This window comes from Brienomyrus brachyistius, chromosome 1 (assembly GCF_023856365.1).
Source record: "Brienomyrus brachyistius isolate T26 chromosome 1, BBRACH_0.4, whole genome shotgun sequence".
NCBI lineage: Eukaryota > Metazoa > Chordata > Actinopteri > Osteoglossiformes > Mormyridae > Brienomyrus > Brienomyrus brachyistius.
The window spans coordinates 26,769,500-26,797,414 of record NC_064533.1 but is presented as its reverse complement, the minus strand read 5'-3'; the positions used below and the strand labels follow the sequence as shown (position 1 = coordinate 26,797,414).

The 27,915-nt window shown below is 47.0% G+C and overlaps 1 protein-coding gene across 18 annotated transcripts in view; it reads left to right on the top strand.

The window, feature by feature from the left end:
* scrib (scribble planar cell polarity protein) overlaps positions 1 to 27,915 on the top strand; it is a 77,444-nt gene that overhangs the window by 12,544 nt on the left and 36,985 nt on the right. For 17 of the 18 annotated variants that reach the window (XR_007390927.1, XR_007390874.1, XM_049005687.1 and 14 more), the window contains exons 2-14: positions 15,541 to 15,658; positions 19,148 to 19,226; positions 20,626 to 20,715; positions 20,824 to 20,880; positions 22,190 to 22,253; positions 23,417 to 23,491; positions 24,074 to 24,218; positions 24,882 to 25,000; positions 25,635 to 25,834; positions 26,427 to 26,593; positions 26,774 to 26,904; positions 27,239 to 27,364; positions 27,607 to 27,789. Coding sequence is in view for 16 of the 18 variants with exons in the window: in XM_049005687.1 (XP_048861644.1) it covers positions 15,541 to 15,658; positions 19,148 to 19,226; positions 20,626 to 20,715; positions 20,824 to 20,880; positions 22,190 to 22,253; positions 23,417 to 23,491; positions 24,074 to 24,218; positions 24,882 to 25,000; positions 25,635 to 25,834; positions 26,427 to 26,593; positions 26,774 to 26,904; positions 27,239 to 27,364; positions 27,607 to 27,789 (1,554 nt within the window). In the remaining 2 variants the exon portion in view is untranslated. Of the gene's footprint in view, positions 1 to 9,662; positions 9,839 to 15,540; positions 15,659 to 19,147; positions 19,227 to 20,625; positions 20,716 to 20,823; positions 20,881 to 22,189; positions 22,254 to 23,416; positions 23,492 to 24,073; positions 24,219 to 24,881; positions 25,001 to 25,634; positions 25,835 to 26,426; positions 26,594 to 26,773; positions 26,905 to 27,238; positions 27,365 to 27,606; positions 27,790 to 27,915 lie in introns of those variants that run through there. The other variant, XM_049005829.1, reaches the window with a different exon arrangement.

Here is a 27,915-nt window from a genome sequence, read left to right as displayed (position 1 = left end):
TCAAAAAAAAGACGGTGTTGCCACAAGTTGTGTCAACAGACACAAAACAGTGCTGACAAATCTGATAACTGTGTATGCGCATATTGCAGTGACAATGCTGGAATCGTATAACGAAATTCTTTAGTGGCTGGAAGAATCGAGGTCCCTCTAGGGCTGGAAGAAGCCCGAACAGAAGCCTGACGCTTAAAGGGTCTTTGGCATGGTCGCGGTCATCTCAAACCGCTGCTGATAACTCGTTCATTTTTTAAATGACAGGATTTGTTCAATTTTAAATTTTGCACAGTTAAGAGCAAAGTTTGTTTCTCTGTATTTGAAATTCAGCGCAAATACCATGTCACCTGACTTGGACATTAAGTATCACTTTGAGTGAAAAACTGCATCAATGGATCTGTCTCTCCCTGCCTTTGCTGCTGATTCCCTAATATATTTGTGGCTCATAATCATGAGCACTGAAGTGGTCTGATGTCAGCTGGGCCTGGGATAAATGACCCTGAACTCTGACATTGTGGCTCTAGAGTAGTTTGAGCTAATTTTGACCAAACGGTTTTGTTTTTTTGTTTTTTTGTTTTTTTTTTTAATCATGCAAAATGAAATCGGCTTTGGTTTTTCAGATATTCAGATAGTCTTGTGCTTGTTTGATTTTTGTCACGGGTGACCTGGTGTGTCCTTTTCCAGAATGATGCGTTTCATTCTAACAACTCATTTAGGCTATGTGCTCCATCCTGTTGAACGTTTTTGACTCGTGGTCAAACTGGCGTCAAACATAAAATAGCTGATCTTCCAATGTAATCATGTCCATCATTTTAACAGTTATGTCTTTAGATCTGGTACGACAGACCTTGAATTGGGGGATCACCATTGATGGATGACCAGCCATTAGCAGTGACCGACCAACTGCAAAGCTGACTCGGGAGGTTCAGGCTCAGTATTTTCAGAATAGCAGCCGCAGATCATCGTGAGGGCCAGTGGTGGTTTTGTGGGATGTGACTCCTCCCACAGGCAGGGGCTGAGGACTCTTATTCCATTGTGGGTAGGTCAGGTCGATGCTTGCCTTAGTCACGGTCCTTCCCTTCTAGGAGACTGTATGGAGATCTCATGCTGCGTCGTTATTTGCTAATGTGCTGTCCATCATTTTGGTCTCTCTGCGAACCGCCTCGATGTGCTGCTGGTCACCTCGGAGATGGCTGGTTGCCCAGCAGCAGGAGGGGGGAGGAGTTAAGGAAGAGTCTGTTGCTGCCATCCTAGGGCTTGATGGAGACCACGTGCCTTGAGTGACCAGTAATACAAACGTTCTCTGTTGGTTACTGGGTTATGAGGAAGTGTTTGTACTTGATCTGTGTTTGTCCTTGACCAAGCAGTGGTTTTATTGATTCTTGCGTTTCCCTTTCTCATTTCCCGTATCGGTTTCAGGTCAGGACATTTTGATATCTGTAGTGTAATTAACCGTTTAAATGTTTTTTTCATTTCCTGAAGATTGGGGCGTGGGGGTTAATTAGATCTATTGATGATTCTGGCAGTGGCATGCTCACGCTATTCACACCCTGACATGACCCAAGCGCTTCATTCCTCCATGCCTTAGGTGCAGCTGCCTGATCCTGACGCCTCGTTTGTATGGCTACTGGCTTCCTGTTTCCTGTGTTTAATATACAGACCCGCTTTGCTTCATCTTCCTGTTTTAGTCTCTGTTCAGGAGCGTGGATATGGAGAGAGAGAGAGAGAGAGAAATAAACCACTGATGTCTTAAGTATAAAAAGGAATCATTTAGGCTAATGTTTGCTTCCTTTTTTTTTTGACCGCAGGGCAGCACTGGCAGCTCATGCGGGGGGCCTGTCATCTGCAGGTGTTTCATCCAGGGCATCATGTCTTGTTTGACAGTGTAACTAACAAACCTTGGTGATGAGAGCAGCCAGTGGGTCGTTGTGGACTAAGGGGGGGCAGATCCCATGTTTTTCGCTTGATATGGCCGGGATAACTGCGACATTCGTCCCAGCAAGTTGCGTGTGCAGTGAGCCTGAGGGGGAAGTTACCTGATTGCAGGGGAGTAAAACAACGCTTTGCAAACTTCCTGTCACCCAACTTCAGTCGAGCTCTTGCTGCAATGTTTTAGTCTAGTACCAGCATCATGCTGATCCCTGCAAAGTCTGTTCTCTCATCAATGTTTCACTGGTTAGTTCAGGAGGAATTTTTTTTCCTGACGTTGCATATCGAAGAAATTTTGGTGATTTATTCTCATGGTTTAACACAAACTGTATTCCTGTCTATCAGTGCTTTGGCCCAGCCCTGTTCTCTTCTGCTCTCATTTTCATGCCACGAACGTCTGGCCGCTAATGAGCTGCATTAACCCCGCAGTGACAGGAGCACAGGATGATTTTAGTGAAAGTGTGTGAAAATCTCACGTGGCGTCTGTGATATGAGGATGTCTGCAAGATAATGGCTCACAAAAGCAGGAGTCAGTCTCTCTCCATTCTGGAAACTGGAGATGAAATCGTTTTGGTTCCTATAGCGGGACGAAGCAGTTTCAGTGGTTTGGTTTGCGTGACGGTGCTTCACCGCATCGCACGTCGATATGCGTCATGCACACGGCTAACTCTGATATGACTGGAGATGTTCTGTCCAGATTTGGGTTTATCGGTCACGCCGTAATTTTGTGGTCGCATCCTCTCCCCGACTTACCAGGAATCTGGCCAAGCCTTTCCATTGGCCGTCGGTTCCCTGCCTCAGACGGCTCTGACGTGTGAGAACTGGATGCTGTTGGCGGGAATATGGTCCAGCGGGTGCCGGGTGCCACACAAAAGCACAGCTTGGGCGCTTTCAGCATCCATTCATGCAAATGGGCGTCATACCGGAAAGCGGTCAGCTCTCAGTTGGACATAAGCTTAAGAGAGTCTGCGCTTCAGCAAATGAAAAGGACACTGTGCATGTGATCAGAAGGTTACCGGTTCAAATCCTGTGGTAATTTACCTGTTGGGCCTCTGAGTAAAGCCCTCAACTACCAATTGCTCCAGGGACTGGCTGACCCAGCTTTGCTGGATAAAAGGTTCTGCTAAATAAATTAAACGTGAATGTAAATTTCGTGTAGCAGTTGTGCGTCTGTATTCTCGCTCCCTTCCCAGCCGCCACTGGGATCTCTTCACAAACAGGCAGTGGTCCAGGCTGTGAAAGTGAGCTGCATTCCTCTGCTGTGCTCCGGTTGCTGGCCCACCCCCCGCGCTTCTTGGGCAGCCCTGGAACGCGGAGGCAGCCTCCCCCTTTCCCGGGCACATGATCCTCCCAAGACGGACAAACGATGCTTTGTCGGCCCTGCCGGCCTTAAATGCACGGACATCCTGCAGGCTACAGCACCGCCTCCTTTTACATACCATTCTGCGATGCTCCGACCCAAAGCCAGCAGACATGGAGCAGCCCTGCTGTTTTCCTCCTGGGATTAGGCCACTTGGAGCAGCTGCTGATTTTGGTATTTAAAAGCTGCTTACATTTTTAAGGAGGTTATCATGGCCTCCTCATCCCCTACAGATGAAATATAAAATTTATATGGGGCTTGGCACAGATTAAATGCCTTCTGGGTGTTAATGGAACTGGGGACTGTTTTGTTTTTTTTTTTTGGGGGGGGGGGGCTTTATCTTCCTGCTGAGAGAGATGCATTGTGGGGGCACAGGGTCCAGGTCTGTTTTCCGTTTTTCCTGTTTTTCCTGTTTTTCGCGTTAGCCGTTCAAGGAAAGGCTAACCTTATCACGTGAAGCTGCTTTAAAGTGTGCATGTATGTGTAATGGTGCATTCATGTGGCTAACTGCAGCAGTGGATGAAGAGGCCATTTTGGGTGTTCCTTACTGGGACGCGTCTTCCGTCCCCAGACAGGATACCCTGCAAATGAAACAATGCAAGGAGTGGCCATGTGCCCTGACGTCAGCGGAGGGTCACCATCGCCCTGTCGCATGCCGGGTTTGGGCCGTCTGCGGAAGAAACATCCAGCTTTTCCCAAAACAATGGGAAGGTGCCTCTGAGCCCCACCCGTCGAGAGGCTGTCTGTGACAGGGTGGGCTTGCTTCCGGAAATTCCACCGCATTTCAGCGGGGTCGTTATTTCACACGAACCTGGTGGTTATTGATAGAAGAGCCATCCCTCTTGCACAGCAAGCGCGAGCACATTAATCCTGGGAGCTTTCATCGCAGACATTGTCTTTGGCCCCCTTAGAGGCCCCACACCCTAAATAACCTCTGCCCTCGCATGTGAGTCTCTCGCTGGCAAACAGCACGCTGATCTCCAGCCCACGTGGATCCTCTTTAGTGGTTTTAGGGATCCACGACTCCCCCTCTCCATTCTCGGAGCAGGAGAGAATCTTGCTCACAGTCACCATCCCCCCCCCCCCCCCCCCCGCAGGTAGGCTCTTGCACTTCGAACTCCCACGCTGCTGTTTGTCTTGTAGTACATCCAGCAAGTTGGCTGTTTGAGGGAAAAGTCCCTTGAATTCTTCTCCATGAAGGTAGCCAGTAAGTTCTTTTCCAGAGATGAAATAGACTTGCAGATGTGAAGCCAGCTAAAATGCCAGTTGCTCTTCGACTTGCTCTCCCTATCCTGCAGCTGGATATTTCACTGGAGCTGATGTAGGACCCCTCCAAGGAGCACTGACTATCCTAAGGTTTGCTGGTTGCAGCTCTGTGAACTGCCTGCTTATATGCCAGACATATTTGTAGAAATATAACAATGAAATATAACAAGTCACTAGTGATCTGCGTCTGAGTATGATTACTGTTGCTTATTAAGGAGTTTTACCATTTACAGACCTGCACTTTATGTCACTTTTGTTGAGTGGCAGCAGTCAATGATCCAGCCAGTAATTCTTCTGTGAAGTCCAGACTCTTCTCACCAATGTCTGCTCTGGTCAGAGGTCAGATGTGGAAGGAAGGTTACTTTCTAACACTTCTTATTCTTCTTATTTCAGGAAAGAGAAGCCAATTTGGCAACAACCATGAGTTTGGGTTGAAGGAACTGTGTTTGGTGTGCATTATGTGATTGATGTGGTCTGTTCCATGTTAATTTCTAATGGGTGAAAGAATAAATATGAATAAATTCCAAAGAGCTTTGTTTTGCCTTATTTCAAGGCCATATCATGTCATGCTTACATAAGACCCAACCTGACTCTCTTGGTCCACATTAAGGCAATCAAACCCATCCAGTGTCAGACTTTTTTGTTCCCGGATGAAAGGATCGAGTGAAATCTGAGCCAGCAGGCTTGCCTCGGAAACACTGGGCTTTCATGGGCCACTGTTGAGGGAAGGAGGAGGGGGTCGTGTCATCAGGAGCTTATTTTTTCTGTGAGAGTTTGCCTTGACTCAGCTGGCACACTCTGTGCCTTGCCAGGCCAGGAATCGGACATGAAGAAAGTCACTGCAGGCTCAGTGTTGGAGAAATATGTGGACTGTGGCATGAGGCAGCCTCAAATAAGGGTTTTGGGGACCTTGTTTGTCAATAGAGCCTGTGAAATTCTGTTAATCCATTCAGTGGTTCACTGCCAAACGTGAGGGAATGGAGGGGATGTTACCAAACTATGAAGGTCAGGCTTTGAGGACCACCAAAGAGGCACTGGTTAGACTCTTCTGCTAGTGGGTCAGCTGTCAAATGGCCGCGTGGTCCCTCTCTATCCTAACGATACTTTAGGAGGATAGAGAGAGACCTTTCAGGGTTGCATAGTGATTCTGCAGCCAGACTCGGAAATTCACAAATCCCTGACCTAATTAAACTTGTCCTAAGATGGCGATACCATTATTCTGAATTCATGAGCTTAAACATTCATATGAATGAAGTGATGCACTAATTTAATTTGTGTTTTTTTTCCCAATGGTGGAGGTTTTATTAGGAGGAAACCTGTGGGTTTTTAAACTTACCCCTTAAATTTAGGTGTTGAATAACCTTTCTTGGCATTCCCAGAGTTAACTTCTAAAGCAAAGTCTTGATTTAACCCATAAAATGGAGTGAACATCAGCACTCCCCCCCCCCCCCCCCCCAAGCCCTTAAGGCCTAGGGTAATAAAATGTAAATGGTTGCCTATAAAAGAGTACTAACTGTAGGGAAAGTGTGTTTAGACTCTGGGAGGTGGTGGGGGGCACACAAGCAGCCCACCCTAAATGTAGAGAGAACAAAACGACTGAGTACTGTGGGACAGTGTGGAGGTCCAAGGACGGTGTCTTGGTTGGCCAGTCATTAGGACCTTAGCCTGGAGATTGGCCATGCTTAGGGGGTCAGTGGAGTGCGTCGTTTCACCATCAAGGAACCAACATCTCTAACGTTTCTTGTGTTGGTTCAAATCTTGTAATTAACTGGGGCTGTGTCCCAGGATGTGCTGCTGGCCTTGGCGGTGATCCCTTTACCACACCTCAGTTTACCGAGACCTTCCCCCTCCTAAAAGTCTGCTTTTTCATGCATGTGCCTTTCCTAGTTTAGTTTAGTTTGGCCATTCATAAGAGTGCTTGTGATTTGTCTCTGTACACAGACAGGGACTCTGAATGGCGTGTTAGGGATATATGCAAGGTCTGTTAAGGGTGTGCAAAGCTTATCTACTTGAATAGTCAGGTCTTCCTGGTGAGCAGCCAGACCTGTAACTTAGGTGCTGACCGACTTGCAAGGTGCTGGTAATCTGCTCCGTTGACATCAGCAGTCTAGGCACTCTGGCTCATCATTCCACAGCCCCATCGTGCTTATTTGGGCTTGCTGTCATTTCTGTGTCATGGCTGTGCTAACGATGACTTTCGTCAGCAGTTCACATCGGCGTAGAAAATTTGCTGTGTTAGCCAAGCTAACCGCTTGCTGCGATTTAGCTTAATTCTGAGGCAAGCAGATCCAAAAACAAAGCTGTGTTCTGTACAGGATACATGAAGGTTTTTGTTATTAATGGCTTTGAGTTGTCAACCGCGTTGTCTGTAGAGGCAGAGGGTGAGATTAATTACCTCACGTGGGAGGAACCACACTTAAAATAGGAACCTAGGGAACAATGGTGAGGCCAGGATCTTCCAGCAATTTTTTTTAATACCATATAATAAAAGTCTTATTGTTTGTATGCTTATTGAGTTGATAGAACTAGACATAATTGTCCCACACATGGCTAATTCATTAATTTCTCTGCAATTCCTAACACATGACACTTGAGAGCAGTGTTGTTGACAAGTAATTAAAACCAAACCTAATATAAAGGTGAGATTGTTAATTTGAGAAACGTTGTATAAATGTTGACTTGCTCCTTGGAAAGTGATTAACTTCCTCTTGAGTTTGTTCTTAACTTCCATTTGCGTGGCAGACTAGAGATGGTGGGGTGGAGTGTGACCCCATTCTCTGTAGCAGACTGGCTGAGGGTGGAACGAGGGACAGAGCTGAGCTGAACCTCCCACCCCCCGCCCCCCCAAACCAGGCCTGATTATGAGAAGCCTGGCCCATCCTCCTGGGCTGCATGGTGCTGCGTGTGCATCTGCTAGCCTGTCACGTGCAGCACTGCCCTCAAACACACGGACACCATGCTGAGCTCACAAGTCAACCAGCCAGCTTCTTGAGTGCACAGGTGGTCTGGCGAGTTGAAAAGAGAGAGCAAGGCCCAGACTGGACCACAGAGGCACCACGAGTGGAGGCCCCATCTGTGTGGGCCTCGTAGAACCGGCCCAAACCGGTTCAGCTGGGCACCCTCCAGCAAGCCCCTATGGCATTTGCATCATCCCCCACCCCCCAAAGTGCTGCTCTGTGTTTTACCATGTCGCCCACTTTACAGAGCACTACCTCTTCTGCATTCAAAACAGTCCGCTTTTCTGTGCGCTCGGAAATCCTACCCCAAGCCAGCACCCACCCCCCCCACCCCCCGTCTTTGGTGACTGTGCTCAGTTAGAGGCCCAGCTTTTGTGACTCTGCTTAGTCAGTAAGGGGCAATGCCTGTGGATGTGCCGGCTGGCATAGCGTGCAGCCTGCAGCCTCTGAGAGCTCCCCCATTGTCCCCATTGCTGATCAGACAGAAAGTTCCTGTTCCTCTGTTTAGACTCTGGACCTGAGGCTGTCACAGTGAAAAATATTGTCTGCGGCTTTAAGTGACTCTCCATAATTGAGCATGCTTTGAAAGTGGACTTATCGTAATGGGGGTGTACTTGAGGTGAACCTTTTTTTCCCTTATTCTTTCACTGTATCAACTGGATGGTGAATGGGGTTGGGGGGGGGGGGGAGGTCAACCATAACACCATGGATTGGAAATGCATTAATAGGAAATCGTTTCTTGTTTTTTTTTGTTTTTTTATGTGAAGCAGTCAGAGATGAGTGTGTGTGCGCCTGCAGTATGACTTGCTCCCAGACCCTTAAGTCTAAACCCGCCCCCATTCATGGGAGGCTCGGTGGGGATGGGTGCGGGACAATAGGCCAAGAGTCCATCAGCATGACGTAATGCCGGAACCATGGGCTTTGGTTGGTAACCTTTGCCTCTGCCGAACTGCATGAATAAACCCCCCACCCCCTATCTCTCGATCATACGCTCCCCCCACATTTGAGCCCCATAGTTTCTCCTTTTCTCAGATGCCTTTCCACTTGTTTTCTCTCTGTTCTGTTGACTCTTCCCTCATTCGCTTGTATTCCTTTCCTGTTATTGACTCTCCCTTCCATAGCCTCACTTCTCCCCGCCCCTGTCATTGTTGTCATTACTCTTCCACCCCTCCTCCCACTCCCTTTCTCCACTCTGCCCTTCTTCCTTCGGAGTTTAATGGAGAGGTTGCGCAGCCTCGACTAGGGGCCAGCGGGATGGTCTAGTGTTGGTCTTGCATGACTGACAGCCCTGTATTGGGCTCTGTGCCAACCAGCTTTGTTCCTGCGCCAAAGAAAAGATGGGGGGAAATTAATGGGGGGAGGAGGCAGATGTGGAAGCATTCAGTCCACCCCCCACCCCCCCCCCCCCCCCACCCCCGCCATTCAAGGCATTATTGATGAGGGATGGACACTGGGAAACAAGCCTCACTATTTTCATATGCCAGAGAATAACAGTGGTCATGAAATAACAATATCACCCCCCCTTCGTTAATTATCTATTGTACAGTCCATTGAACAGACTAGAGAAAGGCATTGGGAGCATAGCCTTGGAGAAGTCAGTGGAGAACCAAGGCGAGTCCACAGACAGTATAGTGATGCAGTGCACGGGTCCTCTGCCGTTTACCAATGGTGTCTGCTGCTTGAGATACTGCCTGTTTTCACTCCAGGGTTTCTCCCCTTCTAGTCTGGAAGAAGAGCCTGTTTTTAGCCGACTTCCTCCCCCACTTGGCTCACTCATTAGCTTGGCTCCCTCCCCTCCCCTTCCCTTCCCCCAACCATCCTGTGTTCCCCTTTTATGATAGGGGAGGAAGAATACAGCTTGTGGTGTTGGATTGGAGAAGGGGACCTGGGAAGGGGTGGAGAGGAGAGATTAAGAACAAGGACTGTGCCATCTTCAGTGTCTCTCAACCAGGGCTAGGCAATTAATTGAAAATTAATCAAATCCGACATTCAAAACTTCTAATTGATGTAATCTTGGCCATGTCGGTTACTTGATTTTTTTTATTCTGTTAATATTTAAGCAAATCAGTTAATACTGTGTGTGTTCATGTCCTGTCCCCTTAAATACTACTGCGTGTGTTGTCATGTGACTCCGCCCTATCCAGTCTGTGACGTGGAAGCAACATGGAGGATGAGAACTCAAACACTGAGCTGACTGACTGAGCAACTCAAGCAGCTTGTACCAAAGAAAAATGCCATATCCATCGTTTGGACACATTGTGGCTTTAGTGAGGAAGTCACCGAACAAAAAGAGGTCAAATGTAAACACTGTGGAAAAAAATTACAGCTGCCAAAGGTAATACTAACAATTGATTTCAACACTAGCAATATTTAAAATACAGTGAAAACTGCTTGTCAGTTATAGTGATCAACCACTTTTATGGATCAAAAAGCTTGAGACAGAATCATTCCTGTACAAATATTGTTTAAATAATTTGCTTATAGTAATCAAGTAGTTCACTTACAGTGTTCATTTTGGGTCTTTTTAAACATACATAAAAATAAAACTCTGGTAATTCTTTTTTTACTTGTCTACTTTGCCTTACGGTAACCTGTATGCTTCTGGCTAGCTACCTGAAGCATTTTAAATAGCTGTGCTGTATTTTGAGAATCAATAAAATTTAGTAAATAGCGACACTATACATTTTATTACCTTATATGCATGTAATAAATATACCACCTAATTCACATTTGTAATCTGCCTGAGAAAGAAATTTCAGATAATGATTATCTGCTTTTAGTGATCAGTTTCTCCCAGACAGACGTGATCACTGTGAAAGGTTACCACTTATTTCTTTTGCAAGAAATGCAAATTCTTTATATTTTACTTTTTAGAGAACTTGCTTTTTACATTTAAGCTAAAATGTGACCTTTTTCATAAGATGTTTTCATTTCAAGCAATTTGTGCGTTTATTTTGACTGTTCAGAATATTCAATAACCACAAATGATTCATCTGTGTGTGTGTGTATTCTTCAATTCTTGTAAAATCATGTAAAATGCTCAATCAATCGTGCGATTGATTTGAGGTCATATCACCCAGCCCTACTCTCAACAGCTTAAGAGGGTTATGTTCACTTAATGGTGGGTTATGTTCACTTAACAGCTGAGTCCTGATTTAGCATTAACAAGGAGGCTCAGATGAGTGGAATTTGCTGTGCTGGTGCTGACTATGAAAATTCAAGATGCAAATGACCGGGTGGCTGTGTGTTCGCGTTGTGCCTCCAGGTGCCATGTTGCAGTGCTCGGTGCCCATTAATCCATGTTGTCAAAGGGCAGCTGGTAGCGTAGTGGTTAAAGGAGCAGACCCACAATCCAAAAGTTGCAGATTTTTCAGAACACCGCACCCATGACAAAGATGCTTAACCATTACAGTGAGACGCAAGATACATCTAAGCCTCAACAAGAGGCTTTGGTGTAGAATTTGTACTTGTGACTGTGTTCATCAGCTATAGTTTGAATGGTGTTAGTAGGATCTCATCCTGCAGCTGTTTGCTGTTGTCTGTTGGACCAGACCCACTTTTACATAGACTGTGGACATAAAAATAATAGTATCCTCGTGCCAGTTCATCTTTTGGCGTGTCGTGTTTTCGGTTTCCGGCAATCCAGTACCACATCCTTGCTTAGCCAGTACCAGTTTGTGAGTGCCCGGGCAGCCCGGCCGGCAGCTTGTTTTGAGAGCAGTTGGTGTGTGAATGGAACCGCTTGACTGTGACGCTCTGGTCCCACAGCGCTGCCACTCCATGATGCCCCTTCCTGGTTCTGAACCAGAAGGAGGAATGTTTCTGAGGGCATCCAGTGCCACTTTGAATGAACTAGTGGCCTCTTGCTTCTGTGCTTTCAGCACATCATTCGGTGGTATATTTAAGTTTAACTGGTATCTCTTCTACAGTGTGCCTTGTTCTCTGTACTCCAGACTCATTCCACACAGGGATGGATAGATTTTTGATTAAATATTTGCATAGATGGAATGCAGACATGCAAGGAGTTGGATGAGGTTCCAGTGAGTGTTTAGTGTAATTTGAAACATTGAAATCATTGATGAACTTGATGTCTGTTGATTGTTGACATGTGATAGTGCTCTTGAGTTGCTGCGATGACCTTGTGGTTTCCAGAGCAACCTTATGGTAGATCCATTGTTTTTGAAGACCTTTCTCTGCAGGCCTGGGTCCTTTGTTCTTCTCATACAGTCACATGAATATCTTTGGATGGCTTGTTCTCTATCAGGCACACGCTATTGAGATTCCTTCCCTTTTGTCTTTTCTTACTAGGGCCATTATTGGTTTCTTTAGAAATACGAGTCAGGTAACTAAGTAAACTTTCAGGATGTTCCTCATGTTTTTAAATCCATCCTGAAGGGGGAGCTTGCAGGTCATTTCATATTAAACATGGTAACACTGGACGTTCCCTTACACTTCAAGGCGTTTCTCAATTTTATTCCCTCTGGGTTCTCCTTCCTTTTCTGTCAACACCGTAATTGTGATTGTTTATTGTTTTCTGTCATGGCCAGTCCTTGCACTTGGTTTTATATTGTAAAATGGCATGGGTGTCCCCATGGGGCACGTTTTTTTTTTTTAGTACGTTGTCCCCTGCCATAAAATTTTAAATAGCCTCCATGCTAACTCCTTGTTGCTTTGGATGACAGCAGCTGGCAAGCGAGTGAACACTTTGCTGGCAAGGAATCCAATAAAACCGACCATCATGGAATGGACGAGATATGGGGTGAAGTCAACTGCTGGGGATGCAAATAGTCATGGTGAGACATCAGTACTGCAGTATGTGGCATTTTAGAATGTCCCTCAGTAAAAACGGAAAGACATCTTGGGTAGTCCACCCATTTCAGGCAAGCTTGCCGGCCGGCCATGTGAATGCAATTCTGAGCTCGTCAAGGCTGCTCATGATAGCATGTCTCCCAAGTCCCCCACAACCCCCCCACCCCCATCCCACAGTGAAAGGCTCCTCTCTCCCGAACCACTTTACGGAATAGGACTGACCTATTTTCCATCTCCCAAAATAGGCTTCTTGGTCGAGAGTCAGTCCACACACCGCAGCGGGTCGTGGGCCACCTCTCACCCATTTGCCTGCTCCCCACTTGTCGCAAGGCTTGAGAAAACATGTGTGCCGCTTAGCACCCTAGCGAGATGCGATGAGGGCTTAAGCATTCACTTGATGCATGCCCGACTAATGGTTACCTACCAGGCTCTGTTTACAGAGCTGACAAACATTTACCATCAGCCAGGCGTATTACGAGGGCAAGGCTTGTCTTATTTGTAAAGATGAGACCACGGTTGTACGTGAAGCTGTGAGAGCCTCGGTATGCTTACAAACCTGCCGGCTGTTCAGTAGCTACACAAGTTCAGTTTAATTGTGCGCTATGCGACTCATCAGTCCATGACGGTGCAGTTTAGTGACTCAGGCTAGTTGTAAGCAGGCAGTGAGTAATAGGATAAAGACAGCTGCTGTGTGCACGAGACACACCCATACTTTGTTGAGTGGTATTTTTAAGTGTTTTGCTCTTGTTGTGAATGTGTTTCTGTAGAGGTTGCAAAATGGTTTGGAGTAGACCCAGTATGGTGAACCAGGTTACTTGCATGGTGGTTTGAGATCATGAAGTATAGGAATATAGAAACCCTACATATATATTGGGGGGGGGGGGGGATTTATGGGTCTTGTTGATAAGCCAGCCAGGGAAACATTGAATTGTACTGTACAGGCTAAATTTTATCAACAGCATAGAACCAAGGACTGGCTCAGATATTCTTCTGTTATACTGGTTTAAGTTAGGCCAAACCTTTGATACTTGTACACTGGATTTGTCCAGCAGGCTGCCTATTGAGAAGGAGACTGGCCAACTCGGCTGACGTGGCCTAATTTCAGCTTGAGGCATCCTCCTTTACACCATTGCATTCCTTTAATAAACGTTGGTCTTGCCATGCTACTACTGACGTTAGCTTGGACACTGTCTGTGAACCAGCAGGGAAGTCGGCAAAAATAAAAACTGGTTGAGTAAACAACCCCTTCTTCCTTGTAGGTGGTAAGTGGGGGGAGGGGGGGGTTGGTGGCTGGCTGCATGGGAAGATCCTTCAGAATCTGCTGAATGGAAGCCTTTGTGATGGCCTCATAATCCACCCTTCTCTGGGCTTATTGCATTACATATGCGACGGCTGAGTGGGGGAGGGGGGCTGCAGCTTTAGGAAGAATTAACGCAAGCTGACCAGCTAATCCCCGACACAGCAGCAACTGATGGGAAGCAGTGGTGGAGGACCTCGATGCACCAGCTGGGCCTCCCTTAACGGGCCCCATTCTCGTTGGCACTTGAGGCGAGAAGGTTTACTCTTAAAGTACACTGTTACTGTAGGGGGAAGGCCTCAATTAGCATGTGGCAGCACAAAAGTCTTGATGTCTGGAATGAAGCGTGTTCTCTTGATGTGAAGCTCTCATTTTGCTTTGGAGCTGCTGTTCCCTTTCCTCCCGCTTTCCTTGTGAAGGTGACAGTCTAGACCATCATCTGTTCATTGAGCTGCCCTCCATCTCCACCCCACTCACTAGAGCCTCTGTGAATGTGCATGTTTGTGGACTCCCTTTACCCAGGTTAGCTTTCTCCTCAGCGGTGTGCTGAAAGTTCCCCCTCCTTTGAAAAACATGACACGCCTTCCTCCATCAGCACTGCATCGACCCAGGTCAAGCCGCAGGGCAGCCATGGGGCACCTTTTCCTTTCCCAGAAGTCTGATCTGTATCTCCTTTCCGGCGATACAAGGACAGTTAAGATAGAGTGGCGGTCACCTTTCACAGTCGGCGTGGCCTGATTCATAAAAACACTCTACGTCCTTCTTTTCCCACTCATTTCCTAGAGCTCTGGTTTTCAGAAACCCGGTGAAGCACGGCAGAATTTCAAAGAACAACATGCATGCCAATCAGCTAACAAGCTCCAAATGCTGGCTTGGTCAAAAGGCTCTGGGAATGTGAGCTTAAATCCTGATTTTGGTGCAGGAGCAACGTGATCGTTCCTTGCAGAGCGCCTGGCACGCTGCAGCACATCAGCCTCTCATACCCGCCGCTGCAGCGTGTTCCTAAATTCCGGTAACCTTGCAGTCCCTCAAAGGCGTCCCTTATTCTCCACATTCCTCTCCAGCATTTGAAGTGAAATCATGCTAGTGATGTGCATTTAGTTTCTTTAGCACACTTGGCAAAAGCTCAATGTGTTTCACAATAAAAGCAAGTTTACTGGAATTCCTGCTGTTAGTGGGGCACTGATGTGAGAAGTTTCATAACTGCTGATTACCAGTATATGTATTCTTTCTAATATTACTGATATCGATAACCGCCTGGCCTCTAAGCTCCACAAATCTAGTGAAGCTGTTGATGTTACTTCCTAAGCTCTGTGAATGTATTTTCGCCATCACAAGAAATAGCACAAGCAGTGACACAACATCAAAGTAGCGTTGACTTGGAAGGCTATAGTGAAGTTCTAAGTAGTGAATGAACCAACAAAATCCCTTGTTCTCCCCTACAGAAAATGCCTGGTCATCCAATGCAATTATCTCCATTATTTTAATATTCATATCTTTACCTCTGGTGCTTACTTTAAATTTTGGTGAAGTTTAAATATCGACTAGCAATATCGACCAAGAGTGACACATCGGACTAATTTTCTGAAGTTGACCAAACATCGACAATTTCCAATATTTTAACTGACATACCATGCATCTCAATCTCTATCTATAGCTAAATCTTGTTTCCTTGGATGCTGCTTGTCTCATTTAAACTATAAGGTTGTTCTATTAATGAGGAGGATAAGCAGAGGTACAGTCACCTATAGTGCATAATTTGGTCCTAGGAACTTATGTCAATTTGGACCGTTCAGGTCTAGAAGGACACGTCATGGTTGGTATATAATGGAAGTCACATGGGTCGGTGACCCAGTCCCAGCAGGGGCCATTGAGAAGAACCTCAGTTCAGTGTCCTCTCTCTCTCTCTCTCTCTCTCTCACTATCTGTAGCCCTTCTTCAGGCTGCTGAACCTGCGCAAGCTGTGCCTGAGTGACAATGAGATCCAGCGGCTGCCCCCAGAGGTGGCCAACTTCATGCAGCTGGTGGAGCTGGACATCTCCCGCAACGGTGAGGACGACGTTGACACCTGCTACCCCACTTTTTTTTTTTATTTTAAAGTTCGCCATTGCTTTTCAGCTAACTCTGCTAACGCAGAATTTAAAGAAATGCTTAATTACCTTGTATATTGATAACAATTTGTCAGAATATAACTTCTCTAGCTTACATATACACAGATTTACCCTACATCATGGCTGCACGATTCTGAAAAAAATGTGAACCACAATTCTTTTTCTTGGAATTGATCACGATTCTCTGTAATGTTTTTTTTTTATTTTATATATATATATATATATAATATATATATATATATATATATATATATATATATATATATATAATTATTAAACATTTATTGCATTCCTGAAACTGCAAAAGGAAACACAACAAAACATGACTGTCCCAAAGATATGACTGATCCAGGACTAGCGTATCAAGGAAATGTTCAATTAGCCATTCATTTCGGGTAACCTAAACTGGTACACCGAAATTTCCAGTATCAAAAGTGCCAGTGGGGTATTTTTTTGGTACTTCAGTACTTTCGGGTCGGACTTGAAGCCTGCTTCTTAATTGCAATACAACCGCCGCATTGAAAACAGTTGCGAGCTCTGAAAACAACTATAAATGAAGTAAAAAAAATTTAAATAATACTCGATGTGTGGACAGATGAAGTGGCCCAAGCTTTAAGTGCAATCTGGTTGGAAAAACCAGCAATCAGGATAGCATGAAAAGAAATAAAGTGTTTTGTATAATATACTAGGACAGCACGGTATTGGAAAATTTCTACATATTGCAATGTGATTTTGTGGTAATAAATATTGGGGTATTTATAAAACAAAGTTCAACATAAATTTTAGAAAAAACCTATCTAAGAGTGATTTAAACAGCAAGGATGAAAATAATTATGATGTCTCTGAGAACGCACGCAGCAGTCATGCAATAGCAGCAGAAACTTTAAACTGAATTTTAAACATATACAGTAAAACCTTGGATTGTGAGTAACCTGATCTGCGAGAGTTTTGCAAAACAAGCAAAATTTAAAAATAAGTTTTAACTTGATAAACGAGCGAGTTCTTTCAGTACGAGTATTATGTACATGCTTTGTCTGCCTAGTGTCACTTAATCACGACTGAGCCGATGGTGGTTCTCTCTCTCTCTCACTACGGGATTGTGGGTAATTGTCTCCCATGCTCGGTCTCAGTCGGCGTGCTTCACTCTTATAGAAAAAATTTAGTAGAAAAGCACCACCCGAATAAGGGCGTAGCAGTGCGAGCGATGAATCTGTTTAACGACAATGCAATGTCCACATTTCTGTTGTGGAACGAATTATCTGAATTTCCATTATTTCTAATGAGAGAATTCGCTTTGATATATGGGTGGTTTGGATTACCATCATGTTTCCAGAACAAATTACGCAAACCAAGGTACCACTGTACTAGATAATCTTGAAAAGGAATAATAATTAAAATTGCAAAACTTTACTTTTTTTTTTCTCTGACGGAGTAAAAATGTTTCAGCAAACTCCCTGCGCTATAATGTCCGTATACAGAATTGAAAATAAGAGAGGCTGGTCTTCATCTAGCTGACCGGCAAAGAAAGAATTGTACGTGCACAACATGCGATATTAGACTTAATATCACACATCAGCCAGCCTTATAAAATACAGCCATTTTTCGAATTCAGTACAAAATACCCCGCCTCGCGCCATGATGTCATTCAGTACTAGTACTGGTTTTTACTCCAGTGGAAAACCAACACTCTGAAATACCATACTTTTGGTATCTTCTTGAAGTACTAAAAGTAAGGTACCTGGTGCGCTGGAAAAGCACCCTTTAAAGACAATGCAGAATTATGGAATGCTTGAGCCTCTGGGGGGAAAAGTAGGCTTGTTTTGATCCGTTGTCATTCAAGACTGAGATCACATAGATCACGTTTTTTTTGTTTACAATTAATTGTGCAGTCTTACCCTATATTTCCCACTGATTGCGTCTTCATTGCATACACACACACGCACACACACACAGAGGCGTACGCACACAGTCTCTGTGTGTCCGCTGTTGTCGTATGACTAATCACTTGGGGGTCTTCTAGGATGACCCGAGTCCCTGTTAAGAGGCCTCAGGCAACTTGATCCATCTTTGTTTGTGTCCCTGTTGGCCAGACACAGTCATCTCTGTCAGCTTCTGTACTGTGACAGCCAGCGAGAAACTTCTGGAAATAATTTCTGGCCTGCCTTTAAGGGTACTGGCATAGCGGCTTTTTATCAGTGCTTGACTTAATAGGGCACCATGGTCAAAGAGCAGATCACCAGGGTCCTGCACCACCAAGTCAGACGCCCGTGATTAGAAAAGGTATCACTTGGCACCTCTGAAGGGACAGAATCACTAAATATGAAATCACAAAGGATGCAGCTGTCACATTTGAAGACTTGCATCATAAAAGTACTATGGTCTGGATGAGTGGTCACTTAAGGCATCAATTTCAGCACTTCAACAGAGGTGGAGAATATTGTCTTTTGTCTTCAGACAGAGCTCAAAGCTTGAGTCTTTGCTCAGTTAAATTTTTTGCTTTAAAGCCTTCAAATCGTACACGAACGTAACGTTTTTGGAAGAAACTAGCTACCACCTACGTTTCAGACTAGGAGACCTCCTCCTCACTGATTGGATAACAGGGTGCAAGCCTAGCTAGTGGTGATTATGGAAATCACACACCCCCAGTGAGGCAAGAACCACGTCATGGACTCTTATCTTGCCAGCACAAAACATTTCATTTTGTGGTCTTTATCAGTTTGTTCTTCAGTCAGTTATGGCTACTGTGCTACTTCCTCAAGCCAAAGAGGAAGCAGGAAGCAGCCCCTGACCCCTCAAAACACCTACAGTTTGAGTCGTACTTCATTCTGGATCAAGTCTGCGATCCATTTGTTGACAAACGAGGCTTAGTCATAATCCCTTGTATGCGGGGAGTTTGCATGGTGTCTCGCTGCCCGACTTAAAGGGCCCCCCACCTACAAAACAACTTGCCATGTATCCCAAGTGAAATCTCATGCTTCCTCAACACATTTTCCATAGAGGGATGAGGGCGATGTAATGCCTCATTGGTTTGGGACTGTGCCTATGATCCAAAGGCCGTCGGCCCAGATCCCGGGGTCAGTGATTCAATTCTTAACTCCCAGTTGCTTCAAGGATCGTGTGACCCTGTTTTCTCAAAAAATTTATGTTTCTCTGAATAAAAGCATCTGTTAAATAAGTAAGATAATTAACAGCTAGCGGGGGCTTTGCTGAGATTCTGAGTTTGTCTACACGGGAAACATTATGGGGAATCACGCTTGGGGTCAGACGCTTGCTGCCAGTTCCAAGATTGTCTCAAAGTCCTTCCTTCTAGACCATCTGGTGCCTATTTAATGGGGAGCCTGAACACGTCTGGCGGCCCTGCCCCCCCTACGCACCCCTAGTCTGTAAGCAACCTGCTCACCACATAATCCCCCCTCTTCTGTTATAGACATCACAGAGATCCCCGAGAGCATCAAGTTCTGCAAAGCACTGGAGATCGCCGACTTCAGTGGAAACCCCCTCTCCAGGTCAGTGTCATCCTGCTTATGTGTTTGTGAGCTATGGGGGGGGGTGGGGTGTTGTTATTCTTACAACTGGTGGAGGGTCTTGTGAGCAGTCGGGTGTTACTGGCTCAGTGGGGGAGACAGCTGTTTTGTTTTAGCGCAGTAATTAATCACGGCAGAATGTGTTTTCTTGATTTAGCCATGCACAAATTGGCGAGTGGGGGAGGGGTTTTTTACCATGCTGCCATTTGACCCCATCAGGAATGCGATGTAGGGAAGATGAGATGGTTCAGCTTTCTCTGAACCGGCTAATGAAAATATAAAGTAACAGACACCGTCTAAGATTCCTCGTTTACATTGCCGTGGGATTACCGGTCACCTGGTGCGTTACGGTATTTAGCCCAACTGTGCCTGAGCCACGGGGTGGTAATCCTCTCCGTCACGGGTAGGACTGCTGGGATGGGCCCAGGATGGTGACAGCACTTTTCAGAGTTTGGGGAAACTGACCCGGGGCTCATTTTTAGTTTGTTTTTTTAGCTCATCAAATTTAAATGGATAAAAAAAAATAAGACAATGCCTCAATAGAATGTTTAGCCCCACCCCTGAGGCCATCCCATTCACATGGGGGGGGGGCGGCGGCATCTGCAGCTTCCAGGCCTGCATGCTTTTGTAAATGCGCTGTTGTGCAAGGTGCCTCCTTCCTTCCGCTCCGCACCCAGTAACAGGCTCCCACCCTGTGCTGGAAGGGGCTGGCCTCCAGGGGGCCCTGGGGTCCCCCATGTCTGTCACATTCACATCCCTCGTCCCAGGAAGGCACCCCCAGATATGGTTCAGTTTAACTGACATTTTATTTAAACCGTTTCATGTGCCTTTAGGCCATTTGTATTAATAGTGAGCTGAGGCTTTCGCCATCCTGACATTTGACTCTGTGGGGAAGACGAGATGGTTCAGCTTCCTCTGAACCGGCTAATGAAAATATTAAATAACCGACACATCTCTGCTTCCTCACTCACATCGCTCTGGGATTCCCAGCCACCTGGCGCATTGCACTGTTTGGCGCTGTCAATATTAATAGTGAATACTTGTGCCTGATACTGACAGTTTTGCTCCTTTGTTGATTGTTGGGGGGGGGGGGGGGTGGAGGTGCCCCGGGCTTGTGTCCGGCCTGAAAGGGTGGGTGGTGTGTGGCTTCTTGCGTTTGGAGAATGTTCCAGTGGTCAGATAGTCGCTGGTTCGAATTTCAGGGTTAGCAGAGTGGAGTCACCATTGGGCCCTTTAAGCAAGGCCCTTAACCCCAATTTCTTGAGGGACTGCCTGACTTTTTATTTTTTTTTTAACTGGTGTATCATTTTGTATAAAAGCGTGTGCTGAGTAGTCAATCAACATAAACGTCCCTCTGTCTGTCTGTCTTCCCCCCCTCCAGACTGCCCGATGGCTTCACCCAGCTGCGAGGCCTGGCCCACCTGGCCCTGAATGATGTGTCGCTGCAGGCTCTGCCCAGCGACATTGGCAAGTGAGTGCCTCGGGCGCCGGGAGCCCCCGCCTCCTTTACAAATGCCACTGCCACTTCGGCTTTCTGCCCCATCCGGAAAAATCACCCTTTGGGTTTCTCATCCCACAGCCTGGCCAATCTGGTGACCCTGGAGCTGCGGGAGAATCTGCTGAAGTCTCTGCCCACGTAAGCAAGCCGAGCCCCACCCCCGAGGAACACCGAAATTTCACGAGATCAGGGAATCCCGACTGACCAAGATTGCCAGTAATAGGAATGTTAGGAAGGATGCGTGTTATTTTGTCGGATAAAGCCTGGGAGTTTGGAGGGGCTGTGATTCGTCCAGAAAATATCGCATAAATCACAGGTTTTCTGACTTTCTGGGTCTGCAAAGTAGTGGGCACATTTGTGTCTGGGCCGTCCTGCCCAAGGCTCTGCCCCTTATGTGACCTGGTCATGTGACAACAGTTATGATGTCATGAGTACGTGACTGGCTCCTACACCCCCTCAGTCCAGCTTGCACCACAGCACTGACACGGTTTCATCTGGACCCCGCCGTACAGTCCTGTTGTTGAGCTTCTTGAATGTAAATGTGCAGGACGGACACCTGACCAGGAGAGCCTGAAACGCTGAGAACTGAAGCCCTGAATGAATCTGAAAGATCCTTAAGTGATTTGTTTAACACAGATGTTACAGCCATGTCTTCAGTCTGACAATGCCCTGCATCACAGCAGTCCTTATCTGGGACCCTGTTTCCCATAACGTAATAAAGCCACCATCATAACTTCAGAGAGAGAGTATTGTAGATGCTGGGCCTCAGACAGATTGGGTCTCTGGGTTTTGGGGCTACGCCCTTTTTATCATAAGACCCTAACCACACCCCTGCACCTGACTGTCTACAGCAGACAGCCATGTTTGTTTTGAGCCTCGTCTCAGCTGCTGAGGGGGGTCTTGTAGCTCTCCATTCATGCTGAGCACTTGGCAGCCCCCCCCCCCTAATTCCTGAGACAGTTGTCACAACATTTGTATAGCTCTGTATCTCTTTGGTCGAATCTTCAACCATTTCCTGCTGGTCCTGGTCGTTGGGGCAGACGTCTGCCCGTCTATGAAATGGAACCGAATCGAACTAATCGTTGCACCCAGAATGGGGGTGCCCACGGGCCTGCCAAAGGAGGCTTAAATCACTGCTAGGTGGTATCCATTTGCTGATTGTGGTGTGGGAAGCAAGAGCAATGAGGGTTGGGGGGGGCAAAGGGTGTCAGCAGCAGCTGTCAGTGGAGCCTAAAGCGCCCCCCACCCCACCTCCCATGCTGACAACTGTTAATTAAGGTCTGCTGTGACCTGTGGTCCTGAATGTTTGCATGCCTGAGGAGCATTGCCGCTTGTAGCAGACCCCCTGAGGACCCACCCCCTCTTCTGTGTTTGGAAGGGGGGGTGTGTAACTGAATGTGGCTCATACTGGCTGACCATCCCTCAATAAACCCAACCCTCCTCGCAGGTCGCTGTCCTTCCTGGTCAAGCTGGAGCACCTGGACCTGGGCAGCAATGAACTGGAAGTCCTGGTAAGAGCCTGCCCCAATTAACCGTCGCACTGTCAGTTTCTGCATGGGTGTGTGTTTACTGGTATGCTCACACGAACTTGCATTGACCTTTCTGGAAAAAAGCGTTTTTGTTCTGCTCTGAATATTTTTGTGTAAACGACAATGTGTGTGTGCGTGTGCATGTGTGCCTGTGCCAGTGTGCATGTGCATGTGTGCGTGTGCATGTGTGCGTGAGGCCATTGACAGTATGGACTCCTAACAAGGCCCAGTGAACTTCTCCCTCCTTATTGTACCTGTGGGCTCTTATTCTCCTTGAGTTCTACAGCCCAGCAGAGGTGTCGCCCAACGGGTCTGACCACAAACATGCCTGGGTCATTTCATTGGTGTTCGTTGCAGATTAAGGAAGTTATTTTTATATTCGATATATTGGATGGATAGCGGGGGTGGGGTGGCACAGGTGGTGGTGCAGATTCAGCTCAGAGATGTACGAGCTCTGAATCCCAATGCTGTTTTTCAGAGAAAACACACTCAAGGGTGAAGGTGTCAATGGGCAGTCTCCTTCCGGGGCGACAAACCCCACTGATGTTTAACGAGGGCGGAAGGGAGGACTAGGCCATGGGGGGATTTTGAGGCCGGATCTCGTGGGCAGTGAGGCCCCTGTTCGGCTTTGTTCGTCCGGATTGGATCAGCAGCAAAAACTAACTGTACAGAGCGAGTATGAAAAGGCATAAATGGAGTGGATTAGTCTCTCCCTAACGACATCACTCAGTGTACCGCCTGCCCCAGGGCCGTTTGGCTCTCCTCCTCGTCTGCTCAACATGCCGCGGTTTTCATATGCAAACGATCGCGCCAGCAGGTCCCTCCCCGGCATTAGCCCATTATCCGCCATTGCGCTTTGTGTTTAGAGCGCAGCCGGAGCCCGTAATTAGTGCTCGTCACTGTGACTCAATAGCTGTTTTCACGACTGTATAAGAGCCTCTGTCTGACAGTGTCGCATCGTTGGTGCTGATGGGCCATTGTTTTGATCTGCCGTGTGTCCCTGTTTGGATGTGCGTGTGTGCCACTCGTGTGACTGCTGTATGAACTCACTGGGGAGTGACAGTCTTGTGTCTATGCTGTGTGTCCTTACTGGGGTATATGTGCTACTTATGCAGCTATGTTGTGTGTCCTCATTCCTTCCCAAGCCTGACACACTCGGGGCCCTGCCTAACTTACGAGAGCTGTGGCTGGACCGGAACCAGCTCTCTGCCTTGCCATTGGTCAGTATCAACCTCTCAGCGCCTCCCCTCAGTGCACACTGGTCTGTGGACTGCTTTCAGCGAAGGCCTTTTTGTGTGCGTGTGTGTGTGTGTGTGTGTGTGTGGGGGGGGGGGGGGAGGGGGGCGGTGTTTCAATTTGTCGAGATCAAATATCCCCTCAGTGTGGTAAAACCTCTTACTTTTTATCTTGTGGGGAAATTCTTATGGTCTTCACAATATAAACATCAATTTGATGAAAAATGTGACTGCAGTCAAAAAACAAAGTGAAAAGTGAAACCAAAAGTGTTGCATTTTCTTTGGCTACTAGTGGTTTAGGGCTAGGTAGGCGTTAATATTAGCATTAGGGTTATGCTCTAAGCAATGAATGGACTGTGTGTGTGTGTGTGTGTCTCTGCCTATCTGTGTCTGCCTGTCTGTTTGCGTGTGCATGCACTCATGTTGAGAAACCATATAGTTTACATAAAGACCTTCCTCGCCTTTGGGATTTCAATGGCTGCTTTGTTAAGGTTGGCCAGCCACCTCATGCTCCAGTAGACCTCAGCTTGATGCTGATGGACACCATCTTGTCCCTCCCATCTCCAGGAGCTGGGCAACCTGCGTCGGCTGGTGTGTCTCGACGTGTCTGAGAACCGGCTGGAGCAGCTGCCGGAAGAGCTGAGCGGCCTCCTGGCCCTCACCGACCTGCTGCTCTCGCAGAACCTTCTGGAGAGCGTCCCCGACAGTATCGGTGAGCGACCCACAAAGGAAGCTTCCGGAACCAATGTTGTATTAGTTGTTGTTGTTGTTGTTGTTACTGTCTCTGATGTGGTACCTTAGTATTATTGAACTGTAATGGCCCATTATCAGACCATTATGGCCAATTCCAGCAGGTCCCACACAGTAATTTGGGGGAGGCTTTTCGCCAGCTCACACACCCATCGGTGCACTGGGAACATGCCCAGTATGCCAGATGGCCAGTCCACCCCAGTGTTCCGGCCATAGATTCTTCCATTCAGACTGAGTGACATTGATAGTTTCATTTCATTGGTAGCAAGGGTTGACCGACTGAATTCACTGACGAGGACCATTTTGAATGAACTTTAATACCTGAATAACAGTACTTATTTTGGCCTGGAAACTACCTATATTTTGGCCGCAGAGAAATGATAATCCTTGCTGTCAGTCCTATAGTATGTTGGGAATTTCCACCTATTGGTTGCTGGAGCTGGGTGTTGTTTAGGTATCATAAGGGGAAACCTTTGTCTGGGAAAGGTTGGAAATAATGGAACTGAGCCATAAGTTATTGCATGCTACTGCCCTCTGCTGGCAGGACTCAGCCATTGTAACCATTCTGCTTACCATCTAATCAGAAAGGTTCTGCGTACATTCTGACAAGTGCTTCTGCACTCAGGCTCCCTGAAGCAGCTGTCCATCCTTAAAATGGACCAGAACCGGCTGACCCACTTGACGGAATCCATCGGCCAGTGCGAGAACCTGTCCGAGCTCATGCTGGCAGAAAACCTGCTGCAGGTAGATGCTCAAATGCCAGTCGCCCTTCCCACCTGTCGTCCTGACCTTCCGTTATGTCATCTTATGACCTGCATGAGAATGAAACGGCTTTCCATAAACCTTGCCAACCATGCAGTGCCTTAGCCGCGATGGGATGCCCCTAGCACCTTCTCAACTGGATAAAAAGAGGAGAAAAGGTTGTTTTCTGCTGGCGGCTTGTAATTCAAGACTGATGAATGGATTGTTTTCCATTATGTCATTTTCGCTGTTATGTGTTGCATAGGGGAACCTTGAAGCTGTGTGTGTGTGTGTGTGTGTGTGTGTGTGTGTGTGTGTGTGCGTGTGCGTGTGCGTGTGCGCAATATCCCCCCTCCCTAACAGTGTACCTGAACTTGGCCTCATGGAAATCCTTTTTGGACGGTTAAAGTGTTATGAATGTGACGTTTAAACTGTTGTTGGCAAACAAATTATATGGACAAGCTTGGTATCAATGAGTCAGTCTCTTCGCATTATGCATATAGACAAATCCTTAAAATTCATGTAGTGATTTTCACGTTAAAAATACATAGCATTTTATCAGCGTTTTATATCTCTCTCATTACATCCTGCCATCTCCTTTGTCGCATTTTCTTAAACTCCACCACAACCCTGTCAGACGCTGCCGCGCACAGTGGGCAAGCTGAAGAAGCTGACCAACCTGAACGTGGACCGCAACCGGTTGGGCGGCATCCCCGTGGAGCTGGGCGGCTGCTCCAGCCTGAACGTGCTGTCGCTGCGGGACAACCAGGTGGGCCGGCTGCCCAGTGAGCTGGCTGGAGCTTCCGAGCTGCACGTGCTTGATGTGGCTGGCAATCGGTGAGCGCCCCCCACCTTCCCGGAGGCCATACTACCTCATCTATTATACTGGCGATACAAATTATTATCTTGTTTGAGATGTTAACGTAAACCCTGCCCTGATAATTGGAGACCTGCCTTTCACTTCCAATAAGAAAACTGAGGGTGAAATTTACCTATATTGTTGGTCAATCTGTTGAAAATTCATTGAGTTTTGATGGATAATTTCAATGTAGTTTTTGAAATAACATAGGCATAGGTTGGCAAAAACGATAAGACATTATGTTTTATGTTTGTGAAACTAGTTGTTTAAATGTGACATTTCCGGACAGAGATGGAAGCTGAAGTGGAGATTTTTGGGCGCTTTTTACACTGTCCTGTAATCAATGCACTGTGCTGCGGGTACCTGCTTTTATGTTCTTCGGGGGTGGGGAGTGTTTGGTAAGTTGTCTGGCACTCCCTGGGTTTTGTGACAGCAGTGGTTTAAAGGCAGTCATCTGTTATGGAAGGAAAACTAACTAGAAACCAGGGAGACTGAGTCTCTTCCCATCTTTCCATGCATGTTCGGGATAATTCCGTGGAACTGTGCTTGATTTCCTGATATCTGCCCCAGGCTCCAGAACCTGCCCTTCGCCCTGGCCAACCTGAACCTGAAGGCTATGTGGCTGGCGGAGAACCAGTCGCAGCCCATGCTCAAGTTCCAGACGGAGGATGACGAGCACACGGGGGAGAAGGTGCTCACCTGCTACCTGCTGCCCCAGCAGCCGTCTCCCAGCCTTGGTGAGAGACCCCCCCATCTCATTACCTGCCTCTGACAGCTGTCTCCAACAGCTACTACAGCCCCACCCTGGGTTGACCACATGTCCTAGAAAAATGTAGAAAGGATACACGCATCACTTCCCTGTCAGCTGTCATTTAACGATGGCCGCTAACCTCCACTCCCGCACCCCCATCCCACAGAGAACCTGCTGCAGGAGAGGCCCGACGACAGCTGGACAGACACCAACCTCAATCGCGTGTCGGTCATCCAGTTCCGGGACGAGGCCAAGGAGGAGGTGGAGGAGGTGCCAGAGGAGCGCAAGGCAGGCACTGTAAGTGAAGATGGATGGATGGATGGATGGATAATTGCTTACTTACTTGCCCACTTAATTGCAAAAGCTTAAGCAGCACAGTACGTACATTTAAACGGGATAAAACACATTTTTTATATTAATTGGCATATTTAGGATACACTTTTGCCCAAAGCAACATGCAAGTTAGGATAATAATGGACAGTAATAATAATTAATGCACAATAATTAATGCAATACACAGTCCATTCAGCCAGTTGGTCCTGCCCGTCATTGGGCGAGTCTTTGTAGTGTAATGGTTGGGTTGAATGCATGACATTCACAATGATTCGGTCCGTCCATCTGTCTGTCAAAGGGCCTGCAGCGGCGGGCGACACCACACCCCAGTGAGCTGAAGGTCATGAAGAAGGTGATCGAGGAGCGGAGGAACGAGGCATACACAGCCAAGCCTGACGGGGATGCAGATACGCCCGAAGCAGAGGTGGGCGTCCGCAAACGAGGCGGATCGTTAGAGCTTACAGCTTCAGGCGGGCACTGCTCTGTGACTGAATGGGTCTGTGAATTCTGCTAAGCTAGTGGGACTCTGGAAGCTCTTATGCTGCTCAGCTGCGGAGAGTTAGGGTATCGCGGTGTGATATGGAGCTCCGCCCTCATCTGGCAGACGTGCTAGACCCTGCGGCTTCCGGAAAGCCCCTCTGATCGTATTTCTATTTGCTTTCCTAGGAGAAACGTCTGAGCGGCCTGTCCAGCAACAGTCACAACTCCCAGGCCTCCTACAGTACGGCGTCTGCGGGTTCTCATGAGGAAAGGCGGGACCTGCCAGCTGAGGGGGAGGAGCCAGAGGATGTATACACCCAGGATCAGGAAGAGGAGGGGCTCGATGAGATGGAGGTGGAATATATTGAGGTTGGTCCTACATTTACGGAAGTATCCAAAAAAAAATGTGGGGAAAAAATACTCATCACTTAATGATGAGTCAAAGTACAGCAGGAGGGACCTGATTAGACTTTGTTTCATTTCTATTAAAACTTG